Genomic DNA, 23,310 nt, shown 5'->3' with positions numbered 1-23,310 from the left:
TAATTGGTCCAGGTCTGGCTGGTGGGAGGCTTTGGCCGTGGCTAGTTACCACCCTACCGACAAAGACGTACCGCCAAGCGATTTAGCGTTCCGGTACGATGTCGTGTAGCAAGTTAGCCCGTTTCCTTCTTAGGTTGCATCATCACTTACCACCAGGTGAGATTGTAATCAAGGGCTAACTTGTAAAGAGTAAAAAAAAAAAAAATTCAATCATCATACATTGGAATATTGGTGTATCCACACTTCAAACTGAATCGTTGGTTCAGTAGTTAGCTGGTTAGTCTATGCGGATTCCAAGGTCTTGCATAGGATTATGAAGCAAGGTTCTCAGTTCTTCTAAGCAATTTTCAGCGCAAAATCTCAGCCCGGAGTTGGGAAGTCGGTGCCAAGCCAGTGACGTATTCATTAAAGCCGTTTCTGAAAGAACCACGGGAAAAAACTTTCTTTGAATCCTAAAACTTTATGATTTAATCGGCTTTAGTTAATCAAAAGATAGTTTAGTTAAGTAAAGCATCACTGTGTTGGCACCGCCTTCAAAGTGATCAGAAGGTAGCACATACGATGTTGTTTTTAGTTTATTTTTGTGACCTTGAAGTCGGTTAAATTTTTTTGTTAAAAAGATTTTATTTTTCTGTTTTTAGTGTATCCTGGTATAGGGAACGAAAGCGCCACAGTACGGGCAATTTGGTTATTTTCACTTTAACACAAAATTACTGAACCGATTTTAATGAAAATTTAAATGAGATCAACCTGGAAGGTATACTCTTTCAAACAAAAAAAGAATTTTCAAAATTGGTTAAGAAATGACGAAGTTATGAGGCAACAAACATATCGGTACAAAATCTTGGACTATATTCATTATAATAAATATCCCGTATATTTCCACGGCTCGGTTTTTGCGTATATTTCTACAATTGACCCGAACGCGGACGTAATAAAGTCTTACAAATATAAATAGCGGCCCATCCGTCAGGCGGCCGCAAACAAATTGCTCCCTTCTGTGCTTTTCATAATATATCTTGTTCAATATAATATTGTTCACTTCAACGCCGCTTGTGCGAGACATTGCCAAATGGTATTTTTGGCTGTTCATTCATTCGAATAAATTATAATACACTGGGTTTCGAATATTATTGTATATATGTGGTATAATGGCTTTAAGAAATACAGGATATTATCTTAAGAAATACTTTATTGAGAAAGAATACAATAAGGAACTTAAGCTAACTTATCCTAATAACTATACAAATCATGCCCACGTGGAATGGTGGCAAGAATACTGGCTGTATTTCCGCGCTGGACAGTCAGGCTGAGCCTTTGCGCAAAAAATGAGCCAGCCCTTCTGTCACCAGTCGAGGCAACTAGTCGCGGTGAAATGATACGGTAAAATTTTTTGACACTGCGACTCCATGGCCCAAGGGTCATAGTTTATTTTAAATAAATTTCCTCAGTACATCTACAACATCAATCTTCTTCAACAATCTTCTCTCTTGCTCATACACCTCGCTGCTCTCTTTCATATCAACGTTCCATTTATAAATTTGTAACTGAAATTCCCGAGATTATGACGTTTAATCAAACTCTTCAACTTTATAATATTAATTACTTTAAGATTAAGAGATAATTATTTATGTACAGGTATGTAACGTCATACAAGGCCCAAGAGAAGATGAAGTCTGGTGAGAGGACTGTACGGATGTCCATAGTGGATGAAGATAGCGAATTTATGGCGGGACACGTTGTTGATGGTAAAGTATCAAAAAAGTTTGACGTTAACCAAAACTCACAACATGTTGGTTAAATTAAATATGAAACTGAACTAAAATTAATGCACTGAATAATTTGGATATGTCAGTGCTACGACCTGAGTACCTAATACCTATTTTGTGAATTAGGGCGCTTCTATTTTAAAGCAACCATTAAAATACCACTTATCGCCAGAAAATATTATGATAAAAATAAGTAATTTATGTATTTGTACATATAGGACGTAACTTATACCCCGCTACTGGGTATCTGGTGATGGTTTGGGAGACACTTGGAATGATGATGGGAGAACTGCACACGGAGGTGTCGGTGGTATTCGAGAACGTTCGGTTCCAGAGAGCGACCAACATCCCTAAAGACGGAAATCTCGAGTTCATTGTAATGATACAGAAGGGAAGCGGACAATTTGAGGTAAAGTCACATCGCCTAAGCAAACAATAAATTTAATAGCTTTTACAAATGATGTAGATAAGGTTCTTTACGTTTTTAAACTTAAAACTTAAGCTTTGATACTTCTAGGCTGTAGAGTTATAAAGAAAGTTAAAAACAAGTACGTACTGGAATGTAATGGTGGTAAAAATGACAAATTTTGATCTTATTCTGTTAAAATTAGATAAATAGAGAAATTTCTTCACTTTGTTAACTTTGATGGTTGACAGATCGTTGAAAGTGGAGCGTCCATTGTAACAGGACGCATTTACGCCAAGAAGAACGTTGGTCAGGACTATAGAGTTCTCCCACCGGCACCTGAAGCGACAGGCCCCAATGTTAAACACATGCTGACCAAAGATTTCTATAAGGAACTACGTTTACGAGGATATCAATATAGGTAAGTTGGTAACAAACTCTGAAAAGTATTTAATTTTATTAAATTTAATAGATCCTCCTCTTGTTAGAAGAATCACAAAAGTTAATTCAATAACAATTTTTCCAAGAAGACAAATTTTTCATTATTCTATACACAGGATGAGGATTAAGACTTTTCTGAAATCTAATACAATCTAGAATTTTACCATCAAAGAAATAGATTTAAACGTTACCTTATATTAACTACCCGCTGAAACTGTCTTTGGGAATGACAGAACTGTCTTTTGAACCGGTCAAATAGGAATAAAATATTATCTATGACACTCAGAAATAACGTCGTTTTCTATTTGTAAAAGAATTTTCAAAATCGATTGAGTAGATCCAAAGATTACAATCACAAAACACACAAAACTCACAAACTTTATCAGTATATATAAGTTTAACTTTGTTTTACAGTGGTATCTTCAGGAGTATCATCGGTTGTAACATCGAAGGCACTCGCGGTCGGCTCGCCTGGGCCAACAACTGGGTTGCGTTCATGGATTGTATGCTCCAAATGAGAATCGTCAGTCAAGACACGCGCGGTCTTTTCGTTCCTACCAGAATTCAAAAGCTTTGCATTGATGCTAATATGCACTATGATGCTATTTCCAAAATGAACCCAGATTCTACGCGGCAGTCATTCGAGATTCGAGTTTATCCTCATGTTGACGTTATTAGGTAAGAAGTACCCTTAATATTAAGAATAATGGTCTCTATCGTATCCAACATAAATTATTTAGAATAATATTTTTCCATATTTAGTTTATATAACTATTTTCTCTTAAATGTATAGAAAATATGCGTATGCATTATCCTGACTTTACAACTAATACTACAAACTATTGTATTAATGTATTCTTACTTTCAAAAATAGGGCAGGAGGTGTGGAAATTCGTGGTTTACACGCGACACCTATTTCCAAAAGGATACCTTTGGGTGTCCCAGTACTTGAAAAGAACGAATTTGTACCTAACTTTGGAAAGACAAAAATGAAGGTAATTAACATTTTTTGTGTTATTAAGTTTGAATTTATAGTATGTTTTTGTATAATTTATAATAATTGTTTTAGATTGAAGATATTTTGCGTGCCAATATACAACTCATTCTAGAAAACATTCAGACATACAAAGTAAAAAGTATTGAACTTGTCGACGAAGAATATAAAAATAATGGTTTAGAACCTGTTATGGCGACAGTGGGTGATGTACTTGGTGATCTGCCGTTAGTACAGGCTGAGTTATTAGTTATAACCGAAGATGCCTTAGAAATGCCATCACACATTGTTGTTGAAAACAAGAAGTTGATAGGAGAAACTAACACAGTTATATTTGTTGGTGCTAACTTGCTGAGGAGACCAGAAGTGAGTATAAAATTTCCTGACTTGCTATTTTCAATATTAAACAAAATGAATAAAACGATAAAATTAATGTTTAAAATGTTATAGGTGTTAAAACCAGCATTGTCAACCCTACGTGACAAATGTTTCCTCATAAGCAGAGAAAAGGATCTAATCAATCCGAAAGATTACTCTGACAAATTCGACATCATCAGTATACAAGACACGGGCGTGGAATACTTGGTCCTGTTCAGAAAAAGAGTTGGAGCTAAGCCTGCGAAATTTGTGAAAGTTGTTACTTCTGATCAAACATACGCTTGGGTAGACAAAATCAAGGAAGAACTCAAAGCAGGACAAAAACTTGTGATATATGGCCAAGACGAACACATAAACGGCCTGTTGGGTCTAATCAATTGTCTGAGGAGAGAACCAGGTGGTGAAATTGTCTATGGGCTACTTATCTCTGATCCATCAGCGCCACCTTTTAACCCTGATTTAGAGTTTTATGAAGAGCAATTGGATAAGGATTTAGCCTTGAATGTATATCAAGATGTAAGTAATGTTATTTTAAATGTTTGAAACAATAATGGATTTGTGAAATTATAAACGCTTGAATTCGTTTATGCCAAGGCTTAGTTGACAAACACTTTTAAAACGTCAAGTTTTAAGTTTCAATATTTGTACAGGTTAGTAGATGACTGTTGTGTGTGGTTTTGATCTTAAGACAATAGTAAAGTATTTTGTGTTTTAAATAAATTATGTCCTTTATTTATTATGATGATGGTTTTCCAGGGAAAGTTTATCTATATCTCTATATCTAGGTATCGCAGTGATTGTTAGAATATTTTCTGGTATTAATAAGTTAATTTTCCAGGGCCAATGGGGAACATACCGCCACTTACTTCTTGGAGACCTGGACACCATTGATGCGACACATGCCTTTGTGAACACCGTAACTATCGGGGACTTGTCTACACTTAAGTGGCTCGAAGGACCCCTTACGGAAAACCATGTGTTTAAGAACCCTGAAAATGTGTTAGTACATGTAAGTAATTGATTCATTACTACTACTCATTAATTTCAAAAGAAACAGTTTTCTTTGTATTTCATATAATTTTTTTTTATTGGTAGTCTATTTCTGAAACATCCAAAATCTATCCAAGATTTTGGATGTTTTATTTTACATTAAAATTATTATGTAATAATAATAATAATAATAATAATAATAATAATAAAGCCTTTTTTATTCCAATATCCTCAGTCATCCTCACATTTTACATTGTGTTAGTGATTAAATTTTTTTACAAATGCACTTATAATATAGTGTTAGTTAATGTTAGTGTTTAACTTAGATCTAAATTATTTGGGATATGGACCCCATTTTGGGTATAGGCCTCCCCCAACCTTTTCCACCTTTCCCTGTCCTTGGCTTGGTCAATCCAATTTCTCCCCACTGCTTGAGCGATGTCGTCTTCCCATCGCTGCTTTGCCCTCCAACCGAAAAATTATTATGTACGAGTATATAATGTATTCTGTACTAACACGCAAAATACGTTCTTTTCTGAAATGTTTTGCTAATGTAACTTTGTATAAAGAAGTCGTTTGGCGCGGTGACATTATTTACATGAAGCTACCATATCCTACGAGTACACTATCGAGCTTTTGTTAAATAACGTTGACATGATTCCGATCAAAGAGTATGATGTAATCACTACGTTCCCAGGTATATTGCTCCGCCATGAACTTCCGCGATGTGATGACTGCAACCGGTCGCGTCACAGTGGACGCTGTAGCCCGAGGCAGGCTGGCTCAAGAGTGTGTTCAAGGATTCGAAATCGTCGGTAGAACTAACAAGTAAGAGAAATTTTGTTTTTCTAAGAATTTAGTAGTTCATTTAGATATAGTTGATTGTGCAGTAGAGCACTGGACCGCTCTCAAAAAGTATCCTACGTTCTTTTCCAAAGTCACATTTATCTCTGTAAATTTCTCTTGTCAGTCCCTTTGTCTATTGTGCATTTTGTAATTTTTTTTATGTAGATATGGTATGTTCTTTGTGTTTGTACAACAATGTTCAATGTAGTGTATTTTCTTTCTTTCTTCCCTTACTTACTTTCGTTCTTTTTCATTTATCTCCTCTTTTTTGACGGCCTCCGTGGCGCAGTGGTATGCACGATGGATTTACAAAACGGAGGTCCTGGGTTCGATCCCCGGCTGGTCCGATTGAGATTTTTTAATTGGTCCAGGTCTGGCGGCCGCGGTTAGTTACTACCCTACTGACAAAGACGTACCGCCAAGCGATTTAGCGTTCCGGTACGATGCCGTGTAGAAACCAAAAGGGGTGTGGTTTTCATCCTTCTCCTAACAAGTTAGCCCGCTTTCATCTTATACTCCATCATCACTTACCATCAGATGAGATTGTAGTCAAGGGCTAATTTGTAAATAATAATAATAAAAAAAAAATCTTTAAAAGTACTATAAAATATCACCGGTAAATGTCAGATGTCAATGCTTTTGCATAGTGGTTCCCGTGTGATGGCCATGATAAGGAGCGGCGGCTGTGCGAACATGGTGGAAGCAGACAAAGCTTTGTTGTGGAACATACCCGACGAGTGGACGTTTGAAGAGGCCGCCACCGTTCCTGTCGCCTATGGAACTGTTTATTATGCTATGGTTGGTACACCTTTACTTTTATTCGTTATAGAAAAATAGCGATGTTATTCGATAAATTATAAAAAGCGTCCCAGCCGGTATGTCCAGAGTTAAGAACCTTCTCCGACTTACAATACACAATAACTCAATAACTACAAGTCGGATTTTCGTGTGAAACGTCCAAATAAAATAATAGTTTTACCAGATTATCATCAGGTGAAAAGCGCCGACAATATATTACACAGAGAACTGAACGATCGACTCAAGTACATTGACAGCAATGAACCAGTCACTGAATTATCAATACCAGTAGAGACACCGGATCATACCTAAAATAAAGGTCTATAAAGGTAAATTAAAGCAAAGTGTCTCATAATCTGGTTAAAGCTGAAAAGGAAATAGTATCAAAAAACTTGGAACTTGCTCACGAGATTAAAACCCTATAGAGTGTGTCAACCTTTATTGTCCCGATCATAGAATATAAAGCATTTTAGCATTGCTTATTTATATCCCCGGTTCCGCTAGTCGTTTCAATCAATGGTTTTATAGCGAAAAGCGTCGCTCTTAAGGTGTCTTTGGAGTAAAAAAATTATCACATTATAATTTTATCAGACAAACTCGTAAACTGCATATTCTGTCTCTTTTATACTCCATCCTTTATCATCCTTGCACTCCTTCTTATTTAAAACAGAAATTTTCTTTTCATGGTTCAAATACTGAGCGCCAAAATTTGAGAGCTTGTACAAACAGTCGGTTGCATGTTCCTCCTAGCCACACTAAGTTCTATAATAAGTCATTTACACGTACGTAAATCAATAGATGTAATTCGTAGTTTCTTTATAATTATTACTCAGGTATATTTATGTTTTTATATATACATTATTACATTTTTTTTTCATTGTATTGTTTTTGTATTGTGCAATAAAGTATAAATAAATAATAAAAAAAAAAAATGGTATGTATAATATTTTGTTAAATAGATAATGGTTGGTCAACTTCAACGTGGCGAGTCTATCCTGATCCACGCCGGTTCCGGAGGTGTGGGTCAAGCAGCTATAAACGTAGCTTTCCACTACGGCTGCGAAGTCTTCACCACCGTCGGTACTGCGGAGAAGCGGGCATTCATCAAAAAACTCTTCCCGCAACTTAAAGGTAATGATAATATTTCCTACGCCCATGAATGTAAAATTGACTGTTTTTTTGATACTCTAGATCAGGGGTGGCCAACTTGATTAGACCCAAGATCTAATGTTTACTGTTAAAACCCTGTACGATCTACTCGTATATATTAGTGCGTTATTGCGTTTTTTGTATTCAATTCACTATGATCAATGAAATCATTAAACCGATAAATTGAACCAACTTCTCGAATTTCTGAAATCGCTTTAGCAAATTTCGAAGTCTGCTACCACTGCCCTAATTTCTGTCGTGTACTTCACATAAATGGAGTTGTAGGTAGACGTTTTTTCAAAATATCATCTCTGATACTTACACATTGTTCAATTTTTTTCTTTTCTGTGTCAACTATCTTAAATTATATATTATATTTTTTATAAAAATTATACAAGATGATGCGTGAAGCAGTTGCCAATTACGTTGCGCAGTCTGGTCTACGTATTTTTTTTATAAATTTTTTGCCTTGCCACGATCTACTGGACTTAACAGTCACGAGCGACCGGTCGATCGCGATCGACTTGTTGGCCACCCCTGCTCTAGATAATATAGAAGTTAACTTAAAATAATCACTGAATCTTAAGTTAAAGAAAGCATTAGTATAATAATACAGTAGCTACAATATTCAGAATAAAAATTAAATAAATCATTAATTATCTCATGAAATATGCTCATGACCTAATTATAATAATTTAAAGCAGAAAAGAAATTCAGAGTTAATTTCACTTACAGACAGTAATATCGGGAACTCGCGTGATGCGTCCTTCGAAGACATGATCAGAAAGGAAACAAAAGGCAAGGGTGTCGACATGGTACTCAATTCACTATCAGATGAAAAATTGCAGGTAAATATTTTGAATAATAATTAAACGTATCACTTTGTTTCTTTATTGAAATGTCAGATATATTGTAATAACTAACATGATTAACTCATATACGTGTTATATACGTGTTTCATTTTAAGATAAGGTTTGTGTTTTGGTTGTTATAGTAAGGTGAGAAGATAAGTATGTTTGTGTCTGTAAACTAAAAGAACGTCTCTATACTTTACTATAATAATCAAAGCAAAACATTCATAATAAAATAGAACCTCAACATAACAAGATTATTTTCTAACTTAAAATGATTTTTTTTTAATTTGACCTAGGCATCTGTACGCTGCCTCGGCTACCGCGGCCGTTTCCTCGAGATCGGCAAGTTTGACATTAGCAACAATACTCCCATTGGAATGTACTGTTTCCTGAAGGAGCTCTCCTTCCACGGCATCATGTTGGATTACATCTTCGAACAAGGCTTTGAGTTTAGAAAGGTGAGGAAAAATTTCTTGAAGATTTTTTCATATATTACGTTAATCCCCGTATTTATTAAACTTATTCGTTACTACCCAACTGCAAGAAGGGTTATGTTTTTTGCGTGTATCTAGGTTATATTCTTTATTACCCACTGTTTTCTAATTGTTTTCTATGATTCTGTTTTTTTTTTCTTGTTAGTTTTTATATTTTATGCAGTCGAATTTATTTTTTTAATTATTTTATCTATTTGTTGTTAGATGGTCTTACTAAAGCTGCACAGAGATGAATATGTTTGTTTTTGTATCATACAGATATTAAAACTCTATTCGTCTTTCAAACCGTTAGTTGTCCAAGAATAGAGCGTAGATAAACTTTACTTTATATTATCTTCACGGTAGAGTGAAACAATATGTCTTTAATCACCTAAGGTGATTTAGAATATAGCTTCATGACATTACTTTTTAGACACCTTTAATCTTTCTCCGATCTCCATCTTAATTGTAATATCTTTAGCATGATTTAGTTTTAGCAAAAAAAAATTACATTTTCATTTTTTTAATTTTTTGGGTAGAGTTTGCAAGATCTCCTTCTATCCGGTATAGAAAGTGGTGCGATCCGTCCCTTGACATATTGTACGTTCAACCAAAATGAAGTAGAAGCTGCTTTCCGATACATGGCGGCCGGAAAGCATATTGGAAAGGTAAGATTCAATAACATTAGCATTGGTTTCTCATTAACCATACGTATGTTTTTATTTATTATTACTTACGTTTTCATCTATTCCGTCATAATTTTCTTTAAGTACTTTGTTTTGAAACGGCAATTATTATTGTTTTATTATCATTTACTATCACTATTTTATTATTTTGCTTGAAGTTCTGTACCATTGAAATAAAAATATATTTGTTTTTTAGGTTATCATAAAAATCCGCGATGAAGAACGAACAAACCGTCCAGTTAAACCAAAGAGCTTCAAAATTAAAGCTATCCCGAGGTATTGTATATTTATTATGTAATATAACTACAAGTAAGTCTAAAATCAAAATGCAAAAATCTGTTCTCGACCTGGAACTAACATGCATTTTCTTCAACATTTAAATTTACTTACAAGACTTTAAGTTTCATTGAACAATAAAATTAGTATTTATTAATTTAGAATTACATCGTTATGACATTTTAGATTAATCAAGTAAAATAATATAATTTCTACAATTTTATGCAAAAGTGATCACAATATTCATGTTGTATCCAGGTATATGTGTAGCGATGAGTTGGTGTATGTAGTGGTGGGAGGACTCGGCGGCTTCGGTCTGGAGCTGGCTGACTGGCTTATCCTCAGAGGAGCCAGGAAGATTGTGCTCACCTCCAGACGCGGCATCAGCAACGGATATCAGTCTTCCCGGATAAGGTATGAAATATACTTGTGATTCTTCAATATTATCGTCATTATCATCATTCTCACTTTCATCATCATCACTTTCATCATCATCATTATCATCGATATTGTCATGAATAACGGCGCGTGACGGCCGCGTGGCGCATTGGGTAGTGACCCTGCTTTCTGCATCCACGGCCGTGGGTTCGATTCCCACAACTGGAAAATATTTGTGTGATGAGCATGAGTGTTTTCCAGTGTCTGTGTGTATTTGTACATTATATAAGTATTTATATGTAGTATATAATTGTATATTAATATTATAATATCAACTATCTTGCACCCATAACACAAGCTACTCTGTATGCTTACTTTGGGGTTAGATAGTGATGTGTATTGTTTAGGTATATTTATATTTATATTTATAACATTGTCATCATCATTATTGTCATCAATAACATTGTCACCATCGTTATCATCGTCATTTTTATCATCATCGTCATCATCATAATCATAGCGAGCAGCTTATGTACGTAGTGGTGGGCGGGCTCAGTGGCTTCGGTCTGGAGTTAGCTGACTGACTAAATCAGAAGAGCTAGCCAATAACTATTTCTTGCCTAATCCAGGCACCTCAAACCCAGCTACAACACTCGTAATTTAAAACGAACATTTAGAAATTTATTGATTTACGATTTACCAGGGCTTGGACGAGCTATGGTGCTGATGTTAGGATCTCCACACACGACATCACAACTGAATCAGGCTGTGAAGAGATGTTGAGAATGGCAAACTCCATGGGAACTGTTGAAGCAATATTCAACTTGGCGGTCATCCTAAAGGACTGCATCTTCCAGAATCAGACTCCAGAGTCCTTCAAGATATCATTTGCACCGAAAGCTTTGGCGACTATGAATCTGGATAAGCTATCGAAAAAGCTATGTCCAGCACTCAAGTAAGTAAAATTAGTAATTTAAATATTTTTTATTTTAATAAAACTTCTACTTTATATTGGTCTGTAAATACCTTCATTCAGGAATATATTTTATAGTATATTCTGTTTTATTTACGGCTGCCAGTAAATTTAGAAATGGTCTTAACGTTCTATAACTTTTACTATTTACTTCTTTTTTCATTTTCTTGATTTCTTCAAGAACACAATATTCTTTGTTATATTTTTCTTTCTGTTACTTATTCTCTGTCTATATTTCTGAATCTATTTTATCAGGGACTTCGTAATATTCTCTTCCGTGCCCGGTGGTTATGCTGGCAACTACGGCCCTAACTCAGTGATGTGGAACGTCAATCCAACACAGTGCGTGGATGCTAACTGATTAATTTGCATACATGTTGACATTAAAAAGAACCTCACATTCCGAACCTCAAAACAATACTCGTACATTAACACTTTCCCTTTCCTATTTTACACATAAGTTATTTCAATACACAATTATTAGTATAAGACGGACTGTGTCGACTCTCTTAGGTTTTTGCTATCAGATTTTTCACTGAACGCGTCGCGTTTCCAATCGGAAACTCGGAAACTCGTCCCTCAATCCAATACAATTTATGTTCAGAACTCAATTTTCCTTTGAATTCTAGAAATACAACAAGATTACTCTCATTTAGGCCTCTTTCATCTCTCCAAAGGAAGAACTCACAGGAAGCATCTGAACCCAACACATAAACACAATCAAATCAAGAAGAACCAACTGTTTCTCCCAGATGCGAAGGCATTCACTCACACACGCACACAGTCTCTCACTCTCACTCACGCACTGACACACACAAACACACACATTTATGCATAATTTATCCTCCGAGACACATTCATCGTCCACATAGTTATTCCGCAGCGATCACTAACGCACTTCATCGCACAGTTTTTAAACGCTTTTGTCTAGTGGTAGGCATCGACCGTGGCTACTAAAGCCCTACCAGCAAAGACGTACCATCAAGCGATTTAGCGTTTTTATTTTTAGAATTTCTTTGTAGAATTATCAAGGATCGATGATGATACAATGATTTGAAAAGAAAAGGGGAAGTTAGCCTAAAGCGGGCACCCTGCTCAAACCGAGCAGTTTTAATCATTGCTGAACTCAACCAAGCTTTGCTTCCCATTGGCCGAATCTTAACACGCTTTAATAATTTACCTGTACGTTTGCTTGTTTGTTCGTTTATAACCGACTAATTTAAGCTTGATTTTGACTCACTTAAATAGTCAGATTTAAGTGATTATCAAGGTCGATACAACAATTTGAAAAGAAAAGAGCAAGTTCGCCTAAATCGGGCACCATACCCAAAGCGAGCACCCGTTTTTAATCATCGCTTATAGACTTACATAAAAAAAATAAAAATAAAAATGGGCTGGGCATTTAGCCAGATTCAAAGACCGTAGATGGACAAAAACAGTGACATCATGGAAAGGTCCAGCGCGCAAACGCTACAGAGGTAGACCGTACCTACTCTTGATAGGACGATGATATTAAAAAAAATTGCAGGCCAATGGCTACAAATCGCCAAAGACCGGGAAAAATGGAAATCTTTGGAGGCCTTTACCTGAGAAGGGTTGTAGCAAAAATATAGATTTTTTTAAATTAAATATCCTATAATAGTTATATACTATATTTTTGTATATTGTAAATTTAAACTGGAAATAAAAGGCTTATTTTTATAGACTCACCCGGTTTTGCTTGTTGGCCGAATTTTAACACTCTTTATACTAGTTTCAAAACGTTTGATTGTACGAGTAACCGACTCCTTAAAGCTACATTTTGATTTACTTTAAACGCTCAGATTCGATCGAAAATGTTAGCTTTTAGGGTTCCGTAGACCACAAGGTATACATAGAGTTTTGCCATGTCTGCTGTTTGTCCGTCTGTCCGTTCGCGGTTGAGCTTAGAGACTATTACTGCTAGAAAGCTGTAATTTTACATAAAATAATGATCATTAAAAATCGATTGAAAAATATTTTAGGAATGATTTTTTTACTCGTATATCTAATACTTTGTGTGGGGTGTTGTTCGATAGGTTATAGTCGACCAACTTAAAATAATGTAGGTACCTGCTTGGAGTACGAAAATTGCATGTGAATTCCTAGATGTTAATTAATTAGACAAAGTTTGTTAGTAAGATAACTCAGAGCTTCAAATTCAACTTTTAGTTTTAAGAAAAAAGTAGAAAGCTGCAGTTTTACATATTTATAAAATGGTAAAAAGAAAATTTTAGGGTTCCTTCTAGTACTTATGGGGTATTTTATTATATTATATTGTTGGACAGGTTTTTCAACAATATTGTGCGGGTGACAGCACTATTTTAGGTATTTCTGCATTATAAAGGCTTAAAATATTTAATCTACAGAACCCTCCAAAACGCGTTGTTCGACACGCATTTACGCACATCCTTACTGTTATTTATTCTCTATTTCCATTTCATCAGGGACTTCGTAATATTCTCCTCCGTGTCCTGCGGTCGTGGTAATGCTGGTCAAGCTAACTACGGCTTCTCCAACTCGGTGATGGAGAGGATCTGCGAGTGGAGGAAGAAACTGGGACTGCCCGCCTTGGCGGTGCAGTGGGGAGCTGTTGGTGATGTATGTCTTTCTTTTTTGTTATTTTACCTTAAAATAGACCAGGGGTCACCAAATGGCGGACCACAGTCTTCATCCGGACCTCCGACCCATCGTGTGCGAACCGAAAAATTATATCCCCTGCAGTATAAATTTTAATTTCGATTTACTGACGAACATCTCCAGGATTTAATGTCAATAATTTGCACCAATTTCAACTTCAGACAGAATCAGTAACAAAAAATGACACTTTTCTCATTGATAAGTAAATAAATACCTTTGTAAATTCCGTATTAACCTTTGTTCCGTGTTTTTTTATAAAATGTGTGGACTGCGATTACTAATTGGTGACCCTTGAAATAGATCATCAGTTTCATCATCTCGGGAAACCATGCATTTTTTCGGGATAAAAAGTAGCTTATGTGGTAATCCAGAGTAAAATCTATTTCCATTGTAAATTTTAGCGAAATTTTTCAGTAGTAGCGGCGTTAAAGAGTAACAAACATCCAAACATCCATACAAAGTATTGTAAAAAATAAGTAATATTTGTTGACGAAAAATCGTAACTAATTGTTTGCTTGTTGGTCTCGGTTTCATATGATTTTACCCCATTCTCCATTCAACGGCTTTAAATGGCTTCTGAAGAAAATGACAAACACGACGAATCTATATGGGTTCCTTGTTGCTACGAAACCTTAGAAAGTCTCCAGGAACGATATCTAAGCCAACTCGATGAGAATAAGTATTTTTTACACAATCGTTAAAGAATTTACTCCATTGAATAATACTCGTAACAATCTGAATACATAAAATTTCCTATTAACAAATAACAAAATAATATTTTTTTTTGTTTGTATAGGTGTAAAAAGAGTAAATTAGTGAGATTGTAGGGATAATCTCTAGGTCTACTGAACCATTTTTAAAAATACTAAGGAAACAATAAGATTTAAACGAGCCTTTTGCCACAAAACTTTAAATTGATTGAATGTGTTTATTTATTGATTTTTAAATTGTATTAACTGCATTGACTTACAGCCAGTTTCTTCATGTAAAGCTAAAGTAACAGTAAAAGTAGTCAGTAGTAAAGAAGACTTTATTTTTCAGTGAATAAGACCGTCACTTTTGCTTTATGACGTTACTTTGACTTTTTTATTATTATTCTTTACAAGTTAGCCCTTGACTACAATCTCACCTGATGGTAAGTGATGATGCAGTCTAAGATGGAAGCGGGCTAACTTGTTAGGAGGAGGATGAAAATCCACACTCCTTTCGGTTTCTACACGACATCGTACCGGAACGCTTGTATGTCTTTGCCGGTAGGGTGGTAACTAGCCACGGCCGAAGCCTCCCACCAGCCAGACCTGGACCAATTAAGAAAATCTCAATCTGCCCAGCTGGGGATCGAACCCAGGACCTCCGTTTTGTAAATCCACCGCGAATTCCACTGCGCCACGGAGGCCGTCAAAATGTGTTTATTTATTAATTTTTAATAAATTGTATTAATTGTATTGATTTAGTCTGGCGATCAGAACAAATAATTATTTAGAATCTACATAAGCGAAAAGTATAATGTGCGAAAGGCATGTTTATATTTTGAATAATCAGGTAAATTGTACGCTTTTCGCTTTTCGTGTGTCACGTCATCACATTGGACAAATTAAGGACGCCGACAAAACTAGCGACACATTCATTAATCAAATCTGTTCAGACATACAAAAGGCCGAGGGATAATGAGACGTACAACGATTAACATTTATTATGATTTGATGCTGAATTATTCTCCTAGAACTAAATTATACTTAAAGAATTGTCTTGGGATGTGTATCAAAATATTTAACCGCATTCCGAAAGATATTAAAGCGTTACCTATGGCACAATTTAAAAGAAAATTATACGACTGGTTGATAAGTAAAACCTACTATAATGTCAAAGAACTATTAAAATAATAATTGTAAAAATGTTAATTGTAAAAATAATGAATTTTGTATATTGTATTGCAAGTGTAACTTTATTTTATTTTCATTTTTAATTTAATTTGGTAATTATGACTATTGGTGTTATTTTTTCTTTTTTATTTGTAATTTCATTTAATTTAATTTAGTAATTGTGACTGTATTTATCTTTTTCTTAATCTCATTTCATTTAATTTGGTAATTGTGACTATTTGTATTTTTTTATATTTGCACACTATTAATTTAGTGGAATGTTGTATTCTTGCAAATAAACAATTATTATTATTATTATTATGATTGTTGAAACAAAACTCATATAAGTACATCTAGGTAACATTTATCATCATCATCCTATCAGCCGATGGACGTCCACTGCAGGACATAGGCCTTTTGTAGGGACTTCCAAACATCACGATACTGAGCCGTCTGCATCCAGCGAATCCCTGCGTTTTGATGTCGTCAGTCCACCTGGTGGGAGGGGTCGATCAACATTGCGTTTTGTAGTGCGGGGTCGCCATTCCAACACCTTGGGACCCCCATTAAATTGCTTTAAAAAATATGAATGCCAGAGAGTTCTTCAAAACCCGTTCGTTGTTTATTGTCCTAGTAATCAAAGTAAACTTTGTACCTCTATTTCACCACTTTAGGAGTTGGATATTAAAAATTCTTGATACACATTATTATATTTCGTATTTTTTTATGATTTATGAACAAAATTTTAAAACTGTAACTCAATGAAAGACTTTCCATACAATTTCAACTTCTATTCCAGCCTTCTATTTTATTTTAGGGTCAAAAATACCTTATGTTTTGTTCCAATTTCCTATTTACCATTATACCAAAATTCATCTTGATCGGTTCAGCCGATTAGCCGTGAAAAGGTAACAGACAGACAGACTTACTTCCGCATTCATAATATTAGAGTATAGATTATTAAGTAAGTACATTATACACTTTTAATGGTTTTAAAACACCGTTTTTGTACCCGCCTGCCCGCGGACGTAGATAAATGAATGCACATTAAAATTGGCAGCGAATCGATCACTAACTTTTGTCGTTGAAAGTTTCGCGTTTGGGAGATGAACGTCTGTTGCAGGTTTGTTATGGGTAATTAGATTCTTCAGTGTAAAAATAGCTAGACTTGTGGGTATGTCTTATAATACCTATTTAGAGAAAAAATAATAGAACATATTTTATCGACGGTCCCCAAGTATTCATAGAATAGGATAGTACAGATTATATTCATAGATTAGATTCATTCATTCACCAGCCTTTGTTAGATAGATATATACCTACCATAATTTTATACGTTAGATAGATATATAATATATTTCTGGCTGGTGGGGAGGCTTCGGCCGTAGCTAGTTATCAGCCTACCGGCAAAGTTCGCCAAACGATTTAGACATTCTGTTCTTGACGACCGCGACCCGCGACCGCGACCAGGTCGTACGACCCACTGCTTATTATGAATTTATAAGGAGCACTAAACCTTTACTCTGACTAAACAAAGGCGGTCGCGCGACGCGGTCTCAGGATTTGTCACGGTCGCGGGTCGCGGTCGCCAAGAACCGAATGCTATCTTTAGATGCCGTATTGCTAATATTTTCATCACACATCACATTCCTTTTTTTTTTTGAGAAAGAACACAATAAGGAACTTGAGCTAACTTATCCTAATCAATATACAAATCATGCCCACGTGGAATGGTGGCAAGACTGGCAGGACATATAATGAGCCAGCTCTTCCATCACCATTCCTCTTAATATATAATTAAAATCCATTTGTCTTATCAGGTCGGTCTAGTCGCTGATATGCAAGACGAAGACGTGCAGTTGGAAATTGGCGGAACCCTCCAACAGAGAATCTCCTCCTGTCTACTGGCGTTGGATAAGTTCCTCAGACAAGACGCAGTGATCGTGTCATCGATCGTGGTGGCCGAGAAGAAGGCAGGTGGCTCTGGATGCGGCAGCATGGTGGACGCTGTAGCTATGATTATGGGTAAGTTGATAACCAGTGATGACTTACGGATCCGAGACTTGGTCGCTAGTCACTCGGCGAGCGAGCTATGCTTTGAGTTTTTCTGCGTGATCGAATCAGAAATGAGGAGAGTTCGCGAGTTGCGAAGCTGAAGTAGCACATAGTTCGAAGAGTCGATGGTCGTTGAAATAGAAAATGGCCGATGGAAAAGGCCTTCGTTCAAGAGTAGGAGGTTAGTTAAATAATGATGACTTTATCTATCAAAGTTACTATTAAAATCAATCAACATACATTCTAAGATAAAGAAAATATAAACTCGGATTTGCGTCGCCCAGTGACTTTGAAAAGGTTTCTAAGTTGGGTAGACACTAAACGTATGAATTGTATAAAATGGGAAACTCCTTTAATCCTGGTTCGTAATACTCAAGGGAATGCATTTTGCATCTATGAAGTACATGCCACTGTGCGTCACTAATAATGATAATAGAAAATTGAATACGACAAAGATTTTCCACTTCAATGTATTAAGAGAGAATAAGAAACCCAAGTACCCAAAATATTTTTTTTTTTATACGAAATAAGCTCGCGCTTGAGCACGATCTCACCTGATGGTAAGTGTAGATGTGGCCTAAGGTGATACGCGCTTGCCTAGAAGATGCCTATTCACTCGCATCTTAAAGATGCCCAAGTTGTAAGAATTAGGAAATACTGACTTCGGGAGAGAGTTCCATACCCTAGCCATACGTATAAGAAACGAAGAAGCAAATCGCTTCGTACGAGTCCTAGGAATGTCAATGACGTAGGGATGGAAACCTACCCGGTGTCTTGCAGTGCGATGGTAAAAAGGTGACGGTGGTACCAGCTCAAATAGCTCCTGTGCACACTCTCCGAAATATATTCTGTAAAAAATTTTATTGCCCATTTACTATGCCTGGAAATAACATTACCTAAATTTATACATCGTCATCAACCCATATTCGGCTCACTGCTGAGCTCGAGTCTCCTCTCAGAATGAGAGGGGTTAGGCCAATAGTCCACCACGCTGGCCTAATGCGAATTGGCAGACTTCACACACGCAGAGAATGAATATAATTCTCTGGTATGCAGGTTTCCTCACGATGTTTTCCTTCACCGATTGAGACACGTGATATTAAATTTCTTAAAATGCACACAACTGAAAAGTTGGAGGTGCATGCCCTGAACCGGATTCGAACCCACACCCTCCGGAATCGGAGGCAGAGGTCATATCCACTGGGCTATCACTGCTCTCAATTTATACATAGGTAGGTGCAGTGGTACAGAAAGTCGCCTATAAATATTAATGTGGGCAGTCCAGTCCATTGAATGTTAATTCAGTTACCCGAATGTGAAAAACACTCATACATTTAGCAGTTAAACCTAGACGTTTCCCTCTTTTGGGTTGTTTTTGTGCGACCACAATTTCAAAAACACTTTGCTGGAGAATATAAAAAGGATTGATTAGATACTGAGCAAATTAGTAGTTGCCATCGATGTTTATTTTTTAACCGACTTCCAAAAAGGAGGAGGTTCTACGTTCGGCTGTATGTATGTTTTTTTTTTTTTTTATGTATGTCCAGCGATAATTCCGTCAATTATGGACCGATTTTGAAAATTCTTTTTTTAACTATAGCAAAACCTTTAAAGAACATCATGACAAAAGTCAAAAAGATAATTTTTTCTAAAAGAAGATGGCATACCTGCCGCAAAAAAAATACTGTTTAGCGTGAGATTGTAATACTGTGTGATAAACTATTTAAATGTATCCGAGTATAATTTGAAGAACTAACAAATTTTAATCAATCTAGAGGAATGATAAAATAGAGATAATTTCATCTTTTACCGTCCAAACTAACCGTTCTTTTAAATGAGCTTAATTTTCTGGATGTCTGACTGGCAAACGAATTGAGTCTTTGAACATCATTGAAGTAAAATTTCAATCAATCTAATACGATCAACTAAAACGTAAATCTGTCTTTAATTCAGGTATTAAGGATTTGAAGACTGTTTCGCAGCAAGTTTCATTGGCAGAGTTGGGAATGGACAGCATGATGGCAGTAGAGATAAAGCAGACCCTTGAGAGAGAGTTTGAGATATTCTTGACAGCTCAAGATATCAGAACATTGACATTTGCAAGGTAATTAAATTTTCAAAAATTTATATTAGTTGAGTAAATACTGAGAATTAAACAAATGACAATAAATTAACGTTCTCACATAAATTATGTATCAAACAACAGGATGCCTCGACTGGTGACAGAAGGGCTGGCTCATTTTTGCGCAAAGGCTCAGCCTGGCTGTCCAGCGCGGAAATGCAGCCAGTATTCTTGCCACCATTCCACGTGGGCCTGATTTGTATAGTTATTAGGATAAGTTAGCTTAAGTTCCTTATTGTATTCTTTCTCAATAATAAAAAAGAAAAAAAAAAGGATTTATTTACTTTAGTACTGTACTTGCCTATATTTTCAGGCTTGTGGAACTGACAGCTCAAAAAGAAGCAGAGGCATCGACAGCGGTGACCGCAAGACCTGTGATCGCCGATGAGGGGGCTGGTCTTAAAGTGCTCATCAGAAACTTCGGTGATGAGCATCTTGCTTCGGAACCCTTCATTTATATGCCTACGATGGTCAGCGATGGATCTGAGGTAACTTCTAAATCTTGAAGCTTTGACCATTTGCCATTTACCAAGTAATTAGACTTTGAAGAAAAGGAAAAAGAGAAAAATATATGAATCAAGGAAATTATTGTCGAAAATTTTGTTTCAGACGGATGTGTCGGTGCATGAAAACGAATTGGTTATGTTCATGCTACCCGGTCTTGAAGGTTGTGCTTCTGCAATGGCGCCCTTATGTCGAAGGCTTAAGATCAAAATTTGCGTGCTGCAGCTAGGAATAGAGTACAAGGAAGATACTTTAGAGAAAATGGTTTATAGACTACACCAGGTAAATTTTTACTACGTAATGAATCTGTTAAATTCGTCGGAAATTAGTGAAAGTATATAAATGACAATAATCTAAATTTGTTTACAGATTATACGATCAAGACTAAACCCCGGAATGCCCTATATTTTAATGGGTTACAGTTTTGGAACTCTTCCTATGTTGAAGTTAGCTAGTATTTTGGAAGAAGAAGGTGAGTAACTCTAACATCCATTTAGATGTTTTCTAAGTAAATCTCCGAGAAACTTGTGTAAAATATATGGGTGAACCATTATTCAACATGATTCATTTATTTCATTTACAGATTCAGTAACTCATATTAATATAAAATTTGTCGTCCCAGATATTTGAATTTCTTCATTTAATAAAATTTTGAATTTTTTGTTACAATTATAATTACAGCAGAAAAAGCCTTTATTATTATTGGGTAATCATTTAAATAATATTTTACTATTTAGGTCACAAAGGAACAATATTCTGCGTTGACGGTGCCCCAGACTTCCTATACGCATTGCTATCTATGACGATTGGCCTCAAAACTGATACGCAATTACAAAACAGCCTCATCAAACACACCATAGACATCGTCTGCCCCAAAAGTGAAATCTCTGGCATTCTAAACGAGAAACTCGACGAAATCGAATCTTACGAGGAAAAAATTCAATACGCTTTGAAAGTCACTCCTGTCCAACAGAAGTATACAAACAAATTCATCAGTTCGATAGCAACATCGTCGTTCGATCGCCTCAAAATGGTATTGAATCATACTGAGAATGATATCAAGAAAATCAAAGCACCCATCGTTCTTCTGCGTCCTAAGGAGAATCCTCCAGAGTTAGTTATCGATGACGCGTATGGTCTAGAGAAAATAACAGATGGACCGGTGACCGTGTATCATTTGGAAGGTAACCATGTCAGTATAGTTGAGAATAAGGATTGTGCTAATATAATTAACAGAATTTTATCGGAACAAGATGGCAGAGGTAAGGTTTCGCAGAATGTTATTACTAATATGGTTGAGAAACAACGTACAGTCGAAGTTTAAGTCTATTGAATTACAATATTATTATTTAACATTTTATAAATAAGTCAAATGTTACAGTTTATTTTTACAACACTGGATACAAAACTATTTGAGAAGAAACTTAGTAGGCTCCAGCTTACTTAATAGGCGTTTTAGGAAAATAATGATTTAAAATCAACTTTTCCTGCAAACAAACAAAACTCAGTTCGGAGCCGATTAGTTTATTGTTGATCTGTTATTGCTATTTATGAGCAAATGAGGGAAAATAGTGAAAGGTTATTTATTTTTTCTAATTTTTTCTGTTTCTAATTTGTTAGTTTTTGTATGTATTTTTTTCATCTTTTTGTGAACAGTTGCAGCTCGGCTGATGTATTCTATTTCTATTTTGACTTTTAATACTTATTCTCATAGATTTTTATTTGTTTTTTGGTGCATTATGTGTAATTACAAAAATCATTTAATGTAAATTAAAATAAAACATTTCAAATTTAATTTTAATTTTATATCTTTACAATAATCTGTTTTCTGTATATTATTTTAAGTTGTGTAAAACGCGGGTTATTTATTATATCGTTTAAGATTTATTGTATGAGTGTTCTTAAAATTAGGCTATTAATTGCTTTTACTGTTAGATGTTAGTGTGAATGATTTACATGGTTTTATTAAATAGGTGTCATAGAATTAAGAATCAAAAGACCAGTACCGAAGTAAAATAATCATTAGTTTAGGCAGAAATCAAATCGACTAAAAAATTAAATTAAGTGGAGTTACCACATAATTTATTTTTGAATCGAGTTATAATCTTACTTATTTTTAAAATACTTGGAAATCTATTTGTTTTGATTTATAAATACGAATTAATATGTAATATTTTAAGTGATTTTTGGAAGGGTGTTATTTAATTATTATTATTACCTACTTAGCTAAATTATATATAAATAAACCAATAATTTAATAGCGTTTGTGTTTTATTAGGTACTGGGTATAATGTGTGTTAAAATAAATAACATTTTTCATAAGGTTCGTTTTATTTTGTAGTACGTAATTTATTATTTAACTATAGCCTACTCCCACAACTTCATTCACTAGAAAATCGATATTATTTTTCATTAGTACGTCATATTTTTTTATAAGATACAAAGGTACCTACGATTAAGTAAGCTGTGACGTCACACGGGTCTCAGCTGAAAATCAGCGCCGTGTATTATACTTGTATGTAGTGCACGGCATATGCTGCTCTGTACACCCTTTCTTTTTAAGGGTTACAGACAGACATGCTGTCATAAGGATAGGGTACTGACTGTCTGTAACTTTTAGATTTGAATAAATTTATTTTCTTTCTTTCTATCATATAGACATATATGGATTTAATGGTGTTGGTCTTAACTAAAACAC

At 35.3% G+C, this 23,310-nt stretch overlaps 1 protein-coding gene across 1 annotated transcript in view; it reads left to right on the top strand.

The window, feature by feature from the left end:
- Positions 1 to 22,873, top strand: part of LOC112046001 (fatty acid synthase) — a 55,304-nt gene extending 32,431 nt beyond the window's left edge. The window contains 24 exon segments of the mRNA XM_052883006.1: positions 1,639 to 1,748; positions 1,988 to 2,178; positions 2,427 to 2,596; positions 3,031 to 3,294; positions 3,491 to 3,611; positions 3,686 to 3,976; positions 4,061 to 4,504; positions 4,827 to 4,997; positions 5,676 to 5,806; positions 6,472 to 6,622; positions 7,582 to 7,753; positions 8,507 to 8,619; positions 8,922 to 9,083; positions 9,638 to 9,766; positions 9,981 to 10,060; positions 10,319 to 10,474; positions 11,142 to 11,393; positions 13,877 to 14,030; positions 17,752 to 17,956; positions 19,940 to 20,090; positions 20,422 to 20,596; positions 20,718 to 20,894; positions 20,982 to 21,084; positions 21,350 to 22,873. Coding sequence (XP_052738966.1) covers positions 1,639 to 1,748; positions 1,988 to 2,178; positions 2,427 to 2,596; positions 3,031 to 3,294; positions 3,491 to 3,611; positions 3,686 to 3,976; positions 4,061 to 4,504; positions 4,827 to 4,997; positions 5,676 to 5,806; positions 6,472 to 6,622; positions 7,582 to 7,753; positions 8,507 to 8,619; positions 8,922 to 9,083; positions 9,638 to 9,766; positions 9,981 to 10,060; positions 10,319 to 10,474; positions 11,142 to 11,393; positions 13,877 to 14,030; positions 17,752 to 17,956; positions 19,940 to 20,090; positions 20,422 to 20,596; positions 20,718 to 20,894; positions 20,982 to 21,084; positions 21,350 to 21,936 — 4,660 coding nt within the window. The 3' untranslated portion in view covers positions 21,937 to 22,873.
- Positions 22,874 to 23,310: the final 437 nt, after the last annotated feature.

The sequence above is a fragment of the Bicyclus anynana genome, chromosome 8, assembly GCF_947172395.1.
Source record: "Bicyclus anynana chromosome 8, ilBicAnyn1.1, whole genome shotgun sequence".
NCBI lineage: Eukaryota > Metazoa > Arthropoda > Insecta > Lepidoptera > Nymphalidae > Bicyclus > Bicyclus anynana.
This window is presented reverse-complemented; position numbering and strand designations above follow the sequence as displayed.